Here is a 15646-nt window from a genome sequence, read left to right as displayed (position 1 = left end):
AAACCTTATGTCGATTTGAAATGAATATCTATGTTGACATTTGTCTCTTTCAACCAATCCAACCTGCTCTTACAGGCTCCTCCCAGGGGGTGTGGCCTCGGAGCCTAATTTTTCAGCCCCTTACGGTTTCGGTCAGTTGGCGAATGATTTGGCATCACTCAAGTTCTGCAGTTGGGTGAGGACTCCACTACACACTATGAAAAGTCAATGTTATTGTTTTGCAGTTTATACTTACTGAACAACGTGATATATTTGTCCTCTCAGAATTCGAGCTGGGCTGAGGTGAACATGAAGTTCTCTGTTAGCATCTTTCTGCTGACCTGCTTCACTCTGATGGGACTTGGTATGTTTCATTCTTTAGGTTTTTCCTATTGTGCTGCACTGTACTGTTGAATAACAAGTAAGTCGTTGATAAACAACGACGACCTTGTCAATCAAACACAAGCTATTCTTCTAAATGTGCATGTTCTTTTTGTGAAACCTACATAAAAAAAAAACAGCAAGTGATGTGAAATGTGTGACAATTGTGTTTCAGGCTCAGCAATTCGCTGCTACAGTTGTAAAGATTACACAGCCAGTTGCTCCAAACAACGAGACTGCAGCTATGACGATGCCTGTCTGACGCTGACAGAGAGAGGTGCTGAAAAATTGCATTTTTTAAACATTATTATTATGCCCCAACTTCTTACTTTGCTCATTATCACCATTGCTACGGGTATTACTATTACACCATGCCTAACTGTTCATGCCCGTTGTCGCATGATTAAATGCATCTGTGACTTTCTGGTGCATGTTGGCACTCACATTCATGTAGCGTTACTAAGGTAAAAGGGCGCACTAAACTAAATTGCTGGGCAGTGAAAGAATGCGTGGTCACGTGGCATAAAAAGGTACGTTCAGTTAATGCCTAGTGTACCCTTTTACAGTATTTGCAAGTATATGTGTTTAACATACATTTTGCTGAAATTATGTTTTTACTACGGTGATATTGTAGGTTAGTGATAGCGATATACTGCAGAAAATTCTGACTTGCCACGAAATATTTCATTTGTATCCCAAGACGGGCAGAAAATATTTGGCAATGGGCCTTAAAGGAGAGCACAGTGCCAAGATATAAGTAGAACTTTCTGGTTGTATTTTGTGCCATTGTGACGCTCACTTTTACAAATTGTTGCACATGCATGCAGTTGTAATTTGTATTCTCAAGTTGCATGCTGGACATTTGTGTCCACCACTTCCTTTTTCTGAAACATTTGAGCTGTGTTGATACAAATGAAGCTTCCCAAGAATGGGTATTATTTTATGATTTTGTAGTTTCCAATTTCAGCTGTTTAAATATATCAATATATTACGGTTTACATCAAATTGTACCTTTTGGCTCTAAAGTCCAGCAAATTGCAATCTAAAAAATATATTTGGGTAAAATGGGGTTTATCGAGAATCAACACTTTTTAGTTTTGGATTTAAATTGAAAAGAAACATTTCTACAAGGTACTCACTTTTATTTTGTTTGCTAAGTCTTGACATGGCTGCCAAAGGCTCAGAACTTCCTGCTTTTTCTCGTGCCGTATAAACATCATATTGGCGGCGTACTTCAAGTACCTTTGTTTTTTTTTTGCCTAAAATGATAAAGTGGTTTGCTAGCGAACCTACTTTTTTTTGTGTGTGTGTCGTCATAAATTGTGTTTTCACCTACTGTATTTCTGCATTTCACAGAATTTACTTTTAATCATAGAATGATCAAAAGTAGGGAACATTCTGCATTCATTTTCTGTGCTGCTTATCCTTACTTGGCTTGTGGGTTAGTTGGAGCCTAACCCACACAACTGAACTGGTCGCCAGCCAATCACAGATGTATTTTTAACAATATAAGAGACAAAGGTGAAAAGGGACAAGGTGTCACCTTGAAAAAAAAAAAGAACGTACAATGTATACTAATGCAATGCTTCTCAAATAGGAAGTTCTTGGGTGTTCTTCAATGCTAGGCACATCCGAACTGTGTTCAGTTATGTATGATGACGAGAGGTTCTACTGGTTCTTTTGTGCACGTGTTCCAGGTGGGATGACCTTCCGCCAGTGCCTCAAGTATTCAGACTGCGAGTACAGCCGACTAGGACAGATGTTCCCACAGGTAGAAAAACAAAATTAACCCGTGAAGAAGCACGGTGTTTAGAAAATATTGATCCCTGTCTTTTGGTTCTTAGGTGTCCAGTTTTACATTCAAGTGCTGCAACTCGGATCTGTGTAACTCCGCCCATTCTATCAAAGCCAGCTCTCTGATTGGTTTGCTGGCATCCGTAGCCGCCACATGGTGGGTGACCCACTAATGCCACCAGTTTGACGACTGATCCCAGCTTACTGTCACGCCATCAATGTCCATGGGGAGCTGATTATTGGTTGGACAGGTGTCTTTTTTTATTTTTTATTTTTATAAAAACTCACTGATGTTTGCAGAGTTTTAATTTGGTCTCAATTTCATTAATGTTGAACACTGGGCAAAAAAAAAACCCAAGCACTTCAAGACTTGTCTCATGGGGATGAGAACAAAGAATAGTAACATAGTTCAAGAGTTGATTTCATAAAGTCACCTAATTGCAGGGGACTGGTTATCATGGTAAACCTGCATAAATATGTAAGAGGGTATAACTGTACACCAAAAATCACATTTTGGTCTGTACCTTGGTTTTAAGGTCATTGTTTTGTTTCACGTTTAATGCAGTAAGGGAACAAAATGCAAAACAAATTGCTAATCTCTTGTGTAAACAGACAGATTTAATGCTATTTAAAATAAAACATCAGCAGCCTGAATCTTTTCTTTTTAGGAAAGTGCAATATCAATAGCTGGTTTTCATTTTGGGAAATGACACAGACAAGTACAGTAACAGTCAGAATAAATATGCTGGCTTATTAGGCTGTTTAAATGCCACTGGAAGTTGTGTTTGCACTGTGCTTTACTTAAAAAAACACACACGCACACAAAAACCTATGGCTAGCCATGATGTTGTCTGCTAGCCAGAAGCTGAGCTGCACTGTGTTTGTTTGCGGACTTGTCATGTGTCTACTTCTTATCCCTCACCTAACATGTTCAGTGTGGGAATAATTGCTTGATCATATTCCATAATTGCCCCTGCATTTGGTTATAATTTTAAGGTGAGTTTTGAAAATTGTGGCAAGCTTTCGCGGGCCTTGAGTTTGACACCTGTACTTAAATGTTTATGTAACGTTGAAATGTTGTCATTTTGCTTGTAACTACTGTAAACAAAATAAATGGTAGATGTAAATAATTTATCACTATACTTGGGTTCTAGTCTTAGATAAAAATATTATTTGAACCATTATCTTAAAAAAAAAAAACTGGTTATTGCAGATGATAGCAATGTGACCAAACAGGCATCTGCATTTTTTCCCCATTGATTCCATCATGCAACTGGCTACAACCACACGGGTGTATTTGAACCACCTAGTGGGGAAAATGATGAATTATATAGTGTTGTCGATGCTACCACGCTTTGACAAATTTCAGCCTGAACCTAAAATGCTCAATTCTTCAGTACTTCTACTTGTACAACTTGCTGTCCGGAACAGCAAAATTCACAATAGATATGTTTACAAATTATTATTATGTGTCAGTTATTATTACAAGGATATACACTCTTTTGCCTTTCTGTGACACTTTCTGTCTATCTGTGATGACACTATTGACATTCTAAGCTTAGTTGCCACTTCCTGCAAATGAGGGCTGTGTAAATATCAATTCAAATTGGACCAAGAAATGTATTGGGCCAAGCACTGTCACACAAAAATGGTATCTTTTAAACAAATTTATCAATTTTTCAAAACCACAAAAGTAGTCGGTGACACCCCCCCCCCCCCCCCCCTCAATGCTGCTGGTGTTGCCTGCGAGAGGCCATTCAACTCGTCATAACCGACAAATTCAAGAAATGTGGCATGAACATTTGTTAGGCAACAGCAGGCAGCCATGAGGCAAGGTCTGGTTGTCACGCTCAGTCTAGTGTGTCAGTAGGTGGCTTTATAACCGATATTGCTTGAATCAAAAGTAATACCAATACATAAAGGTGGTAAAAGTACCCACATTCTACCCTTACTGTAAAAAGCCTCTGGTCGACAAGACACTTCAGTAGAAGTACTGATATGATTAGTTTACTCAAGTAAAAGTACAAGCACTGTCTCTTAAATGCGCCCTGGTGCAAAAGTACAGTAATAGGAATTAATTTTTTACTGTCAATTACAAATAAATACTGGAACAGTCTGAAAAATACTTTTCTTAATGGACCCGAGTAGATACCTGAACTCCTCAGTGTCCCGTTTAGCAAACAAAGTATTTATTGTGAGCCTGATCCTGATGATGTCAGGAGGATGTGAACATGTGATCAGCTGACCTTCTCAGTTAAACGCTGGGTGATTCAGCAGCAGCACTGAGGTGAGTTTGCTCTTCTCTTTTCTATTTTTCTTTTAAATCCAAATGCATGAAATTCAACTCTAAACCAGAATCATCATCATCACACCTTTGTGACTTTGTTGGTTCTATTGCCTTTTGTTTTAGTCAGGTTTTTAAGTTGGAGGATTTTGATGCCTTTTGCTGGTATTTCATTAAACTTTTTTGAAAGTGTTTTGGAGAGACTTCTATTTTAAACATTTAAATGAGTTATTTCTACATTTTTTATTTTATCTGTTGTTATTGCCTTCTTGGACATATCATTTCTGTAGCTATTACGATTTCAGTGTTTTCCCAAGCAGTGTTTCAAAAATAGTTGATGGAAAATGTATTGTTGCTGCAATGCAATGATTAAATGTTTAATAATAATAATACATTTAAAAAAAAAAAAAGATGACAGTGGCCTTGTTTCTTACTTCATCAGGGAGGTGACCTCATCATGGAGCATAAACTGGATTTGTCTCGCCTGACCGATGAAGAAGCGAAACATGTCTGGGAGGTGATTCAACGTGACTTCAACCTGCGGAAAAACGAGGAAGATCGACTTGGGTGGGTCTAATTGTTCATAGTGACGGAAACATACATTCATTTTGTCATTGTATGGTGCGCATGCAACCAAATTGGGTTATATCACAAATATAAACTTACGTAGTGGTGAGTTTGAGTTTAAAAATGTGACATGATCAATTTTGAGTTTTAACGATACTTGCTGAAGATCTTTGGACTGCAGTCATGCGACATGTTTTCATGCAAACAATCGAGGAATGTGAGCGTGAAAGCTGCAGTACATCATGACAGTCACACGGAGAGGCCACAAAGACACTCTTGTGTCTCCACAGCAGACTCAAAATCTTATCAGACCTGGGGCGCATACACACACAAACACAGGATTATTCAATTGTAATACAATTATAACATTTCCATGGAAGAAATGTAGGTGAACCGACATGTAAAAATCCTAGTTCTGATGATAGCATCTACAATTTCATTATCACATTCACAATTGCTGTCATCACAAGCGTATCTGGATTTCAAGGGGCACAATTCGATTATCACGAACACAATTCGATTTTCATGAATGATATACTGTATGTCAGATTCGGAGTTGTTTTTCAGTCACGTGAAGAACAAACAATGCGTGTACCATTGGTTATTTCCATTATCAATTGGCAATTAAATAAAAAATAAAAATTTTATTCCATTATTTTGCTATTTGTTTTCTAATTTATCACAAACTTCTCAGAACATTGCATAGATTTGCAACCGGACTGCTCTGGTTGTCCTAGAAGACATTTTGCATCTCTGAGCGGGCTTCATCAGTTCATGTTAAAAAACGAGATGGGGGAGCTGTGAATCACACCCCCACACACCCCCACCCCACCCCACCTTTGCACGCCACTGCACCGAACTAATAAGCTCCTATCGTTTCACAGCAAATTGAAGGACTCCATCCAGAAGGAGGACACCAAGCGGGAGCTGCTGGGCGGGCAGAACAACGTGGCCGACTCGCTTTGTATCCGCTGCCTGCAACCTTTTAAGTTCCTGGTGAACAGCAAGCGGCAGTGCCTGGACTGCCGCTTGTTCATCTGCAAGTCATGCAGCCGCTACAACAAGAAGGAGCACGGTTGGGTGTGCGACAACTGCCGCATGACCAGGTGAGCCACGTGTGCGTGTATTTCCAGTACGGCCCAGTTCTACCATACTCAATGGTGTGTTCACTCCTGCAGGGTTCTGAAGATCGGCACCCTGGGGTGGTACCATGACAACATCCGTAACCGTTTTAAGCGCTTCGGCAGTGCCAAGGTGATGAGGTCACTGTACAAGAGACTGAATGGAGACGGTGAGTGGGTCTACTCTGTCTAACTCCTGCATTCCAACAACATTCATGTTAAGTCCATTGATAACTATAAATCTTCTTTATGTGTAAGTGTGACTCCCCCTGGAGTAGTTCATTAACTCATTCACTGCCATTGACAGCTATAGACGTCAAAAATTCATTTGAACTATTTATATTAGTTTAACATTTTTTCCCCACTTTTGTTAACAAGAGTATGGAAACCTAGGAAAACAATTATTGTACATTTACAACAGATATAAAATGTGTGATTAATTGTGAGTTAACTTTTAAAGTCATGCGATTAATTACAATTAAAAAAATTTAATCGCCTCCCGCCCCTAATTTTTAACAATATTTTCTTTAAAAAATAAAAAGATTATTAAAAAAAATTCTAGGTTTTCATACTCTTGTTAACAAAAGTGAAAAAAAATATTAAACTAATAGAAATAGTTCAAATGAATTTTTTACGTTTATAGGCGTCAATGGCAGTGAATGAGTTCATGCTGAAAATGTCCCAAAGTGAGCTGGGATAGGCTCCAGCTCACCCACATCCCTAATGAAAATAAGCGGAATACAAAATGGATTGGTGTTGCTCTTGTCGTTTCCTTTTACATGCATACAAATACGGCAAATTTAATTGGCTGTCAGAATCTCATGTGTCCTCCCACAAGTGACCATCAAATCATCATGCTGACAATGTTTTGTTATTTCCATTTTAAAAAGAGCACAATATACTGAAATGTCATTCTTAATGTGAATGTGATCGACCACCGTATGCTAACAGCTAATAAAGTACTTCTTTGTGACAGGTGGACGAGATGATGACACTCAGAGCATGCCCGATGTCCGCAGCAGTGAGTCCTTAAAATACTTACAATTCGAACGGACAATATGTTCAATACCCATGTTGCTAACACACAAAGGCTTCCCTTTTTTCAGTATGAGAAACTGGGCTGGACTGGCCATCTGGCATACAGGGCAGATGCCCAGTAGGCCGGTCTCTTTTGGGGCCGATGCAGTGCTTTTAAATGATCATTTTCAGAGACTGGCCCACAATTTAGAGGGGCCAGTCCATTCATCTATTTCCAATATAGATAGCAAACTGAAACATCATCAATAACCATCAGTGGCAGAATTATGTTAGGCAAGAGTCGGGCTGGGCCGGGCCGGCAGACCTAAGTCAAAATGCCAAGGCCGATTTTTTAAATTTCATTTTTAATTAAGTACAGTAATTCAGTTGTCGCGGTGGTTATGTTCAGAGCATCCACGAAATAGATTACATCCGCGAAGTAGCGACTATTAATGGTGACTGGTATGTTGAGTGACATTTGTTAGGTCAGCTCAAAGAATGTGCCTGTGATGACTGTATTTTATTATTGTTAGTTCAATAAAGCGATTGAGACAACACCCCCGCCTATCCTATCCACCGGATTATTATAAATCATTCTACTAGCAGTCGTAGGCTATATTAAATTAGCTAACTTTGTTTTCTTTACTGTAGGCGTGCAGTTGTGCAACTTAATTCACTTACCCTTTCCAGGGGGCAAATTGTGCATTATCTCCTCTTATTAAGTGTGGAATTATCCCATGCTTTGGACATTCAGTGTTTCACCAGACTTTCCTCCAGGCTCACACTTATTGCTACGTCAGTCTGCAGGAGGAGTCCATGAGTGGAAGAGTAGTAAACACACAGACGTACATATGAAAAATATCATATAGGCTATGTAGGCTAAGTCTGTGAGTAAACAGTGGGTGGGTACGGAGTAAATTCAACATGGCTGACAGAAGAGAGACAGCAGTGAATGATTTATGTCGTTGTTGCGGTAAAAACGTGAGGATTCGTGTGATGATAGACTTCCGGTGCCGAAGAGTGACGTTACTCACGAAGAATACGTCACAGCAAATAAACAAATTGGATTGCATATTTCAGCCTGGCTGAAATCGTTTTCACCGGCCGAGTGACCAGACCAACTGTCTTTCGTTCAAGAAAGTGGGTGTGGCTTGCCAGGCTAGATTTCATTAACTGTGTAATACAAATCTGGCACAACCTTAAGCTGAGTAACGTGTAAATCATTTTGTGTTGCAGACCACTACGCTGCTATTGACGATGATCAAGGAGAAATGGAGGCGCAACGATACAAATCGGTAAAACAAAACAGTACAATACTTCTCTTTTTTTTAACAATAGCAATAAAATGATATTGTTTTTAACACAAATTGTCTTTTAGATGCGTAAAAATAAACGCCTGTTGTCAGTTCATCCGTTTGACTTTGACTCAGAAGACTACTTCCCCTCAAGGCGCTCATCAGTGCAGGTAACACATAAAAATTCAGTACCTTTGGCAAAAACACACTGACACACACACAAAAGTCAGAGTTACAACAAGTAAAACACAGAAAAATACACTCAGATTATGTCCCTCCCTGGAACCCATTGCAATTAGCTCAACCAATCAGAGGACGCTAAAATGCCAATTTCACTGTGAGCCAGTGAGCAGGTCTTGTTTGGTGAATCAGAAATCTGGTTCAAACAAGCAGCCATTGCTAATAGCGTGTTATGTATGTGTCAAGGGCTGGCACTTAAGGCATTGAAGGCCCTCGGCAGACTACACTGACATGGCAACACATAAACAATTAAATCTGATTGGACAAAAAATAAATACAAATATAAAATACACACTACTGGAAGCTGGGCAGCCAAAGAAATGGACGAGAAAATGATGATAATGGACAGTTGGGGGTGGAGGGAATTAACACAATTCAAGTTAAGTCGTTAATGCTTCTGCTACCAGAGAAGGCTTTGTGGGCCTTGCCTGCACACCACTCGGTTCAGTTCAATCATTAAGAGACATTTTTTTAATGAGACATTTATTTATCACATGCTGTGTAACGTGTACAGCCATCACAGAAACTCAGGCAGTTGAAAATATAAATATTGCTGAATAAATCATTTTCAATTGAATAAAATATTTTATTTGAACACTAGTATTACTCTAATTACAGTAAGGTTCAATCAAGGATCAATGCTGATGTAAGCGTTTTTGCAGTACATACTAGCTGTTAGCTTTTAATACAACTAACTGGTCAAAAATCAGTTTACTTTAATATGTCTTTTACTGATCATTTGTTTAACTGGGTTGTGTTGATTTGAGTGACACACTCCAACACTGGTGAAAACATTGTAAATAGTTAAAAAAAACAAAAAACAATAACAATTGAAGAGAGCACTTACCTTAGGTCTACCTATGGTCATAGCAATTAGCTTGCTAGCTTGAATGATTGATGTAATTTCTGCTGAGTCATGTAGCTTACTTTTTTCCTCTTCTATAGATGGCTCAAATGTTTTAGGAACAGGGTGGTGTGAGCATAATCAGCCTAGTACTGTTTAAAAGGAAGATTTAGCAGCAAAATAACAGTAAAAACAGATGTAAAAAAAGACTGATGTTAAGATAGTGGGATGAGAGAAAATAAACCATTTTAGGGGTGCTCAAGAGCTATTTTGGTATTTTCAATTGTATTTAGGAATCACTTTTGTTACAGCTGCAGTTATATTTTGGCTCAGGGCAACTATAATTTACACAACAAGTGTTTCTGTGTACATCTCAGCAAATTCAGGAGGAGCGAGCATACAGGAATGATGCAGAATACGACTTGAACCAACAACGAATGAATCGCAGGAGAAGTTTGGATCGTTTCGCAATGAGTAGTGCATACAAACTCCACCAAGACATTTGCATAATGTAAGGATTTACTTATTTCAACTCACAAAGGACTTTTTTTTTATCTGCTCCAGATGATTATGGTGAGAATCGGATGGTTCGGACCCGATCTTTGTCCAAGATCAGCTCGATGGCTCGTCAGCAGTACATCGACACGTCTGATGAGGAGGAGTGTCAGCGATTTCCGCCCATGTACCAGCCACCCCAGCACCGCCGTCGCAACAGCCGGGCCTCATCTCAGGAGAACCTTGGCCAAAACCCTCCAGTAAGACAATCATCATGCTATTCATAAATAAAAAAAAATAATAATAACAATAATAATAATAATAATTCAATTCAATTTAGTTTATTCCAGATTCAGGGTCCACTCTCAAAAACACACAAAACAAGCAAAACAAAACCAAAAAAACATAGAAAGATTAAAAAAAATAAAGTTACACATTAAGAAGACAGGCATACCAGTGTTTTCATATGTTTGACTGGTAGCGAATTGCACTACATCCAATATTTGTGAGTGACAGCAAAATTTCATTTTCAGACTTTTCCAGTCTACCAATAAAACTATACATTAAAGTTCTTAGTACAGCTTGCAAAGTGTTCACTCGCGCAGAGACAAACATCTCAGTTGCACTAGTTAATAATAATAATAATAAAAACTAAAAAAGGATTATTAGTTATTTCAGCTGTGTGCCTTTAATTCTAAGTCAATAGCAACTGAGAAGCGCTAAAGACACTGTCTAGCAATTGCTATGTTAGCAGCATAATTGTAAAATAACAAATAATGCTGTCAGGTGTGCAAATCCCGCAATGTATGGAGAGAAATGTTTCTTTTTAAGCTGTCTATGAAAATAGAGCCCTAAATAAAGTATGAGTTGATAAAGGACACACCTGTTTGTTGGCCACCCGACTGTATTGCCATGGAGATAGATCAGTCTCTGTTTGATGTTTCATTCAAATTACCTAAAGATCGAAATCTGTTTCCAAAACCTTGTGTTTCCCATGATGCCACTGCGTGTTGATGTCACCTATTTGTCTGCACTGCTGCAGATAAACGAGTTGAGCAAGCGCATGTCTGCCATCGAGGGTCTGCTGAATCGTTTGGAGGAAAAGATGTCACCTGCTGACAAGGTGACACAGGAAGTCTTTCTTCAAAGTAGTTGCTCGTCTGTACAAGTTATTTTCATTTACATCCTAGCCTCCATCTTCTACTTTATGTTTAGCTTCCCAAGTTCTCCCTCACCACATCCATAAATCTCCTCTTTGGTCTTCCTTTTTGCCTCCTATCCAAAAGCTCCATTTACACCATCTTTATACCAACATTTTGTCCCTCCTCTGTACATGTCCAAGTCATCTCCATCTAAACTTTTCTAGCTTGAATGCCAAATCTTCCAGTCTGTCCTGTCCCTCTGATGAGCTCATTCCTGATCCTATCCAAACATCATACTCCACGAAGATTGCTGTCTATCTATCTATCTCGCCCATCAATTTGTCCATCAATTTTGAAAACCAGAAGGGGCTCAGCATTGATCCTTGATGCAGTCCCAAGTCGACCTTGAAACTTCAACACTGTCCTGTTCTCATACTGTACATGTTCTGTAACAGTCTAGCATGCATCTCTGCCACCCCCTGTAATTCACCATCAGTTATTCTCATTTACTGAAATTCATGAACAATGTTTGGCAGGCGTCCGGATCATCAGGACAGAACGAGGAAGAGAAGCTGATGAAGAAGTTGAGCGAGTTGGCAGGGAACCTAGGCAACAAACGCATGTCATCGGATGACGAGGCGGACAAGAAGGCCTTTCTCAGAGGAAAAGGCATCGGTAGTGGCAGAGCGGCGGCCGCTCTGGACTCTATGAAGAACCTGAGCTCATCCAGCGATGACGTGCCAAGTGAAGCACAGAAGGTAAGATGACCACGCTGCCTCAATCGCAAGGCAAAGTGGGAGGAGACAGGAAATAGGAAGCTGGATTTAAGGTCAAAGGAAGAGATTGAATCGCCGAAATTTGGACATGTTTGTCAAACATCAAGCTTTCTGTGTGTCAGCTCATTTCTGTTCTGCTTTTGCTTGTTCCCATAACAGAATCAAAGTGTCTCTATATCCTAATACAATGTTTTCTTAAATCAATGTCAATTAAATTACTTTCTGTTTGCTTTTGAACATGAGCTTTGCTTTTCACCTTTTTGTTCATTAAATCAAGAAATGATTGTCCATGATCATTCGATAAAAAATACACCTTGCGCATTTTAAATAGGCTAAATCGCTTTTTAATCGTTTCCTCACATGCAAATAAAAATAGTCCAACTCGCAATATGCTTCATATCGTGAAAATAAATCAATTTTAAAACATCTTTAAAAAAAAAACACGCCCACAAATCCCTACTTTTGAGTCAAGTTCATGTTTCTGGTGGTCTTGATGAGAGCTGAGAAGGCGGATGTTGTAGTGAAGCAGTCGCTCTACTGGAAGGTGAAGCTCAGTTTAATGAACACTTCTAAGCGTTGGTCATGAGATTTGTATAATGAGAAAGTGGTGACATGAGTTGAGGAGCTTCAATTAGCACCGAAACTGCTTTAAATCTAGTTCCAGTTTCCCGTAGGCATCCTTATCAGATAAAAGGGAGGAGGGTTAGTGGTGCGTTCAGGCTGGTCGCGCTGTGCAGGTTTGGTGTTGTCCTGCTAACATCTGTCCCTCTACATGACTTTCAGAGATCGACCGCCGCCGCCCTCTGTGACCTCACCACTGAGGCCCTGAGAACCCTTAATGCCACAGAAAATGCGATGGTTGAGTTTGGCCTGTCAGAGCCGGTCGACAGAACCCACATGTTAGGGACTGATGCTAAACAAGCCGATGAGGCGTTCAGGCAACTTGAGGAAAATGTAAGCCTCCAGCAAAATGCATGCCTTCTTTCCTCTACCCCGCCTTCTTAACCTCTTTGTGTGTGAAGGTCCAGCGAGCTTTCTTTGTTTTTAATATTACTTCAGTCCTCTGCCAAGGCAGTTGTTACCTGCTCTCCGGCAATGTAATGTTCTGTCTTCCATTCAATGCGCGATAAAAAGCAACACAAATAAATGGAATTTTCAATTCAATAATAATAATAATACATTTTAAATGCACTTTTCATGTGAGCAGAAGTATGGGAACATGTGACTGACATGTATATTTTCTAACACAGGCGTGTTAATAACATTGATTATTCAAACAATAAGTAGCACTAAATGTCCATGTTTCAGATTTGGTGGAGGTCAAACCAAAATGAGGCTGTCAATGAAAATGAGAAAGGATAACCACTTTTAAAGAAAAATTACAGATTTAATTTCATAACGACTTTCTTGCTAGGTGACAAACATTCCCGGCTGGGGGAGAATGCACATATGGGGCATATAAGCTGCTGTTTTAAATACAACCGTGCAAAAAAAGCTATTATACACACCAACAAAATCTCGCACGCAACAAAACCTCTCACGTGTAACAAAGAAACTCTTACATTCACCAAATAAACTCACATGCCAAAACGTCATAAACATGAAAATCTCCCCAAAAAACTAAAATCTCAGACACAACAAAACTCTCACACATAACAAATGAACTGTCACAATTCTGAATACGCACACAAAAAATCTCACATTCTCTCAAAATTCTCACACATACACAAAAAAATTCACACTCACCAGAAAAACCTCGCACATGTACTAAACAAAAAACAACTTAAGTTTATTCTCTTCTGTTATCAGTTTTGTGCTTCCATGCACACTCACATTTTTGACTCGGAAAATATAGACCTCACACAGGGGAAAAAAAAAAAACTTTTTTCCCTCCGTGTGTGAGTGTTTGTTTTTTCATGAGAGGGTTAATGGTGTAAAATATATTCATGTGAGAGAGTTTTTTTAGACGCTGTGAGAGGTTTTTCTTGGTAGGCCTATGCGTGAGAGGAAAATGTCATTTTAGGCCTGTGCGGCACCCACCTCATACATCACGCGTGTGTCACAGGTGTACATTGCCACCGGGCAGTCGTACGAACTGGAAACCAAGCTGCAACGACTCGAACAAAGTGCCAAAAATCGCTTTGGCGGCACAACAGATTCTGAGCTTTCCGAGCTGGAGGACGTGGTGGCGCTGACAGCCGCCAGGGTGCAGAGTGCTGAAAGTGAGGTAGGCGGGGCCACATGCATCAACCAACCAAGCAATCACAGTGTTTTTTGCAGTTATCATGAGAAGTAAATCATGAAGATGACACTATATTTTCTCTGCAGGTATCCGATATTGAAAGTAAGCTTGCTGCACTGCGAGCTGTAGGATCGAAGAAGAAGGTAATGAACAAATTAAGTCATTGTTTTGCTGCATTGTCACAGAATCTTAATGTTTTTAGTAAAAAAAAAATGTTTTTTTTTTTAGGTCTCTGGATCACAGAGGAAGAAGTCTAGTCAAGAGCAAGTTGCCAGTAAGGAAGGCTACATTGTTCTTGCAATTTCATTAATGTGCACAGTATATTAATTGCTGGTGTCGGGTGGAATCCACAAACCTCCGAAACCCCCCCAACCTAAATGTTTGTTCAATAATTAACATTGCATTGTCAAATACATTTTCAACACTTGAGATTGGTCAACAGTTTGTGTGGGTTGTGAAAAATATGTGACATAGGAGGTGTGGCCCGATGACAGTGATATACAGCATATCATTTTAATAAAATATTTTTTTTTTCCTCTCCACAGAATCTGGAAGAAATGGCGCTGCATGGAAATCCAACATCTCTTGAAGCTGAAAGTTTCTCCTGCTCAGTTAGGTCTCAAAGGTTTTAAACCTTTTTTCTCTCTCCTTAAAGTCTTTTCAAGAAAATAACTGAAATGAAGTGATACAAATGTAATACTTGACATATCCAGTATTTGCAACATTTAGAATCTTTAAGTTGTATGGATGTTCATATTAAAATATGTTCCAGAATCTAAGGTCATTTGAAAATATTAACACTTGCAGTGATTTATTGAAATGTTGACCCATGCATTCTCGCAATTTGGTACCCAAATTCACCTATTTGCAGATTTTTATTTAAATGTTTTTCAACATTTTTGGGGGGTGGGGTGGGTGGGGGTAGAGCACAAATGTGGAACCCCCCCCCAATGCTGATATAATAGGCTTCCGTGGGTCGGGCTGGACGCTGTCCACATGGACAGGGTCCATTCTATTACTGCTGTTAATGTAGCTGTTGTTGTGCCCATCGTTCTATCGTCTGTTTGAGGTTTCTTCCCTTCAAGGGAATTTTTCTGGCCTCCGTTGCCCAAATGCTTACCTTTGTAAAGTTCAGTTTGTTTTCTTATACATACTGTATCATGTACAAGATGTGTGGCATGCAAGCAATGTGTAAAGTGCTTTGAGATAACTTCAGTTGTAAATTGGTTCTAGAAAAATAAAATTGACTTAAAGTGTTATCGGTGATTTTAAATTCATACTGTAGAAAAACATGTAGAAATTTTATTCAGATTATATATTATACAGCCTTCCCTCTCTCTTCTCTGCATTTTGCACATTAGTCACATTTGGAATAAACATTATGGTCAACATAAAAATTATTACAAACATTGTTTTTTAATTTATAGGTGGACATTCTGCCATAGTTTCGGTAAAGCTCTTGAAGCTCA

At 39.2% G+C, this 15646-nt stretch overlaps 2 protein-coding genes across 5 annotated transcripts; both read left to right on the top strand.

The window, feature by feature from the left end:
* Window positions 1–82: 82 nt before the first annotated feature.
* On the top strand, window positions 83–3294 carry LOC147178777 (CD59 glycoprotein-like). Its single transcript, XM_086068146.1, has 5 exons — window positions 83–175; window positions 265–343; window positions 536–637; window positions 2058–2131; window positions 2205–3294. The coding sequence occupies exons 2-5, from the start codon at window positions 289–291 to the stop codon at window positions 2325–2327; spliced, it is 354 nt and encodes a 117-aa protein (XP_085924272.1). The 5' UTR covers window positions 83–175; window positions 265–288; the 3' UTR covers window positions 2328–3294.
* A 143-nt stretch (window positions 3295–3437) lies between these two features.
* Window positions 3438–15434, top strand: mlpha (melanophilin a). 4 transcript variants are annotated; one of them, XM_086068144.1, is made up of 16 exons: window positions 3438–4441; window positions 4881–5005; window positions 5890–6111; window positions 6184–6296; window positions 7103–7147; window positions 8380–8438; window positions 8522–8608; window positions 9900–9996; window positions 10087–10277; window positions 11060–11140; window positions 11696–11917; window positions 12719–12889; window positions 14001–14162; window positions 14264–14320; window positions 14406–14451; window positions 14723–15434. In XM_086068144.1, the coding sequence occupies exons 2-16, from the start codon at window positions 4896–4898 to the stop codon at window positions 14764–14766; spliced, it is 1707 nt and encodes a 568-aa protein (XP_085924270.1). In that variant the 5' UTR covers window positions 3438–4441; window positions 4881–4895; the 3' UTR covers window positions 14767–15434. The 4 variants fall into 4 exon arrangements, with proteins under 4 accessions (XP_085924270.1, XP_085924267.1, XP_085924268.1 ...); XM_086068141.1 differs by having other exon boundaries at window positions 9900–9999; XM_086068142.1 differs by having other exon boundaries at window positions 3438–4603; window positions 9900–9997; window positions 10085–10277.
* Window positions 15435–15646: the final 212 nt, after the last annotated feature.

Source organism: Leptonotus elevatus, chromosome 2, assembly GCF_054856555.1.
Source record: "Leptonotus elevatus isolate MCC_2025b chromosome 2, RoL_Lele_1.0, whole genome shotgun sequence".
Classification (NCBI taxonomy): domain Eukaryota; kingdom Metazoa; phylum Chordata; class Actinopteri; order Syngnathiformes; family Syngnathidae; genus Leptonotus; species Leptonotus elevatus.
The sequence above is the reverse complement of the archived record's forward strand: the minus strand, read 5'-3'. Positions and strand labels throughout refer to the sequence as shown.

Excerpts from the sequence above, each read along its gene's own strand:
- mlpha (XM_086068141.1), top strand. The coding sequence starts at position 4,896 with ATGGAGCATAAACTGGATTTGTCTCGCCTGACCGATGAAGAAGCGAAA. Across the intron at positions 12,890-14,000 it reads TCAGGCAACTTGAGGAAAAT|GTGTACATTGCCACCGGGCA; the intron begins GTAAGCCTCCAG and ends CGTGTGTCACAG. Across the intron at positions 14,452-14,722 it reads TAGTCAAGAGCAAGTTGCCA|AATCTGGAAGAAATGGCGCT; the intron begins GTAAGGAAGGCT and ends TCCTCTCCACAG.
- LOC147178777 (XM_086068146.1), top strand. The coding sequence starts at position 289 with ATGAAGTTCTCTGTTAGCATCTTTCTGCTGACCTGCTTCACTCTGATG. Across the intron at positions 344-535 it reads CTTCACTCTGATGGGACTTG|GCTCAGCAATTCGCTGCTAC; the intron begins GTATGTTTCATT and ends ATTGTGTTTCAG. Across the intron at positions 638-2,057 it reads TCTGACGCTGACAGAGAGAG|GTGGGATGACCTTCCGCCAG; the intron begins GTGCTGAAAAAT and ends CACGTGTTCCAG.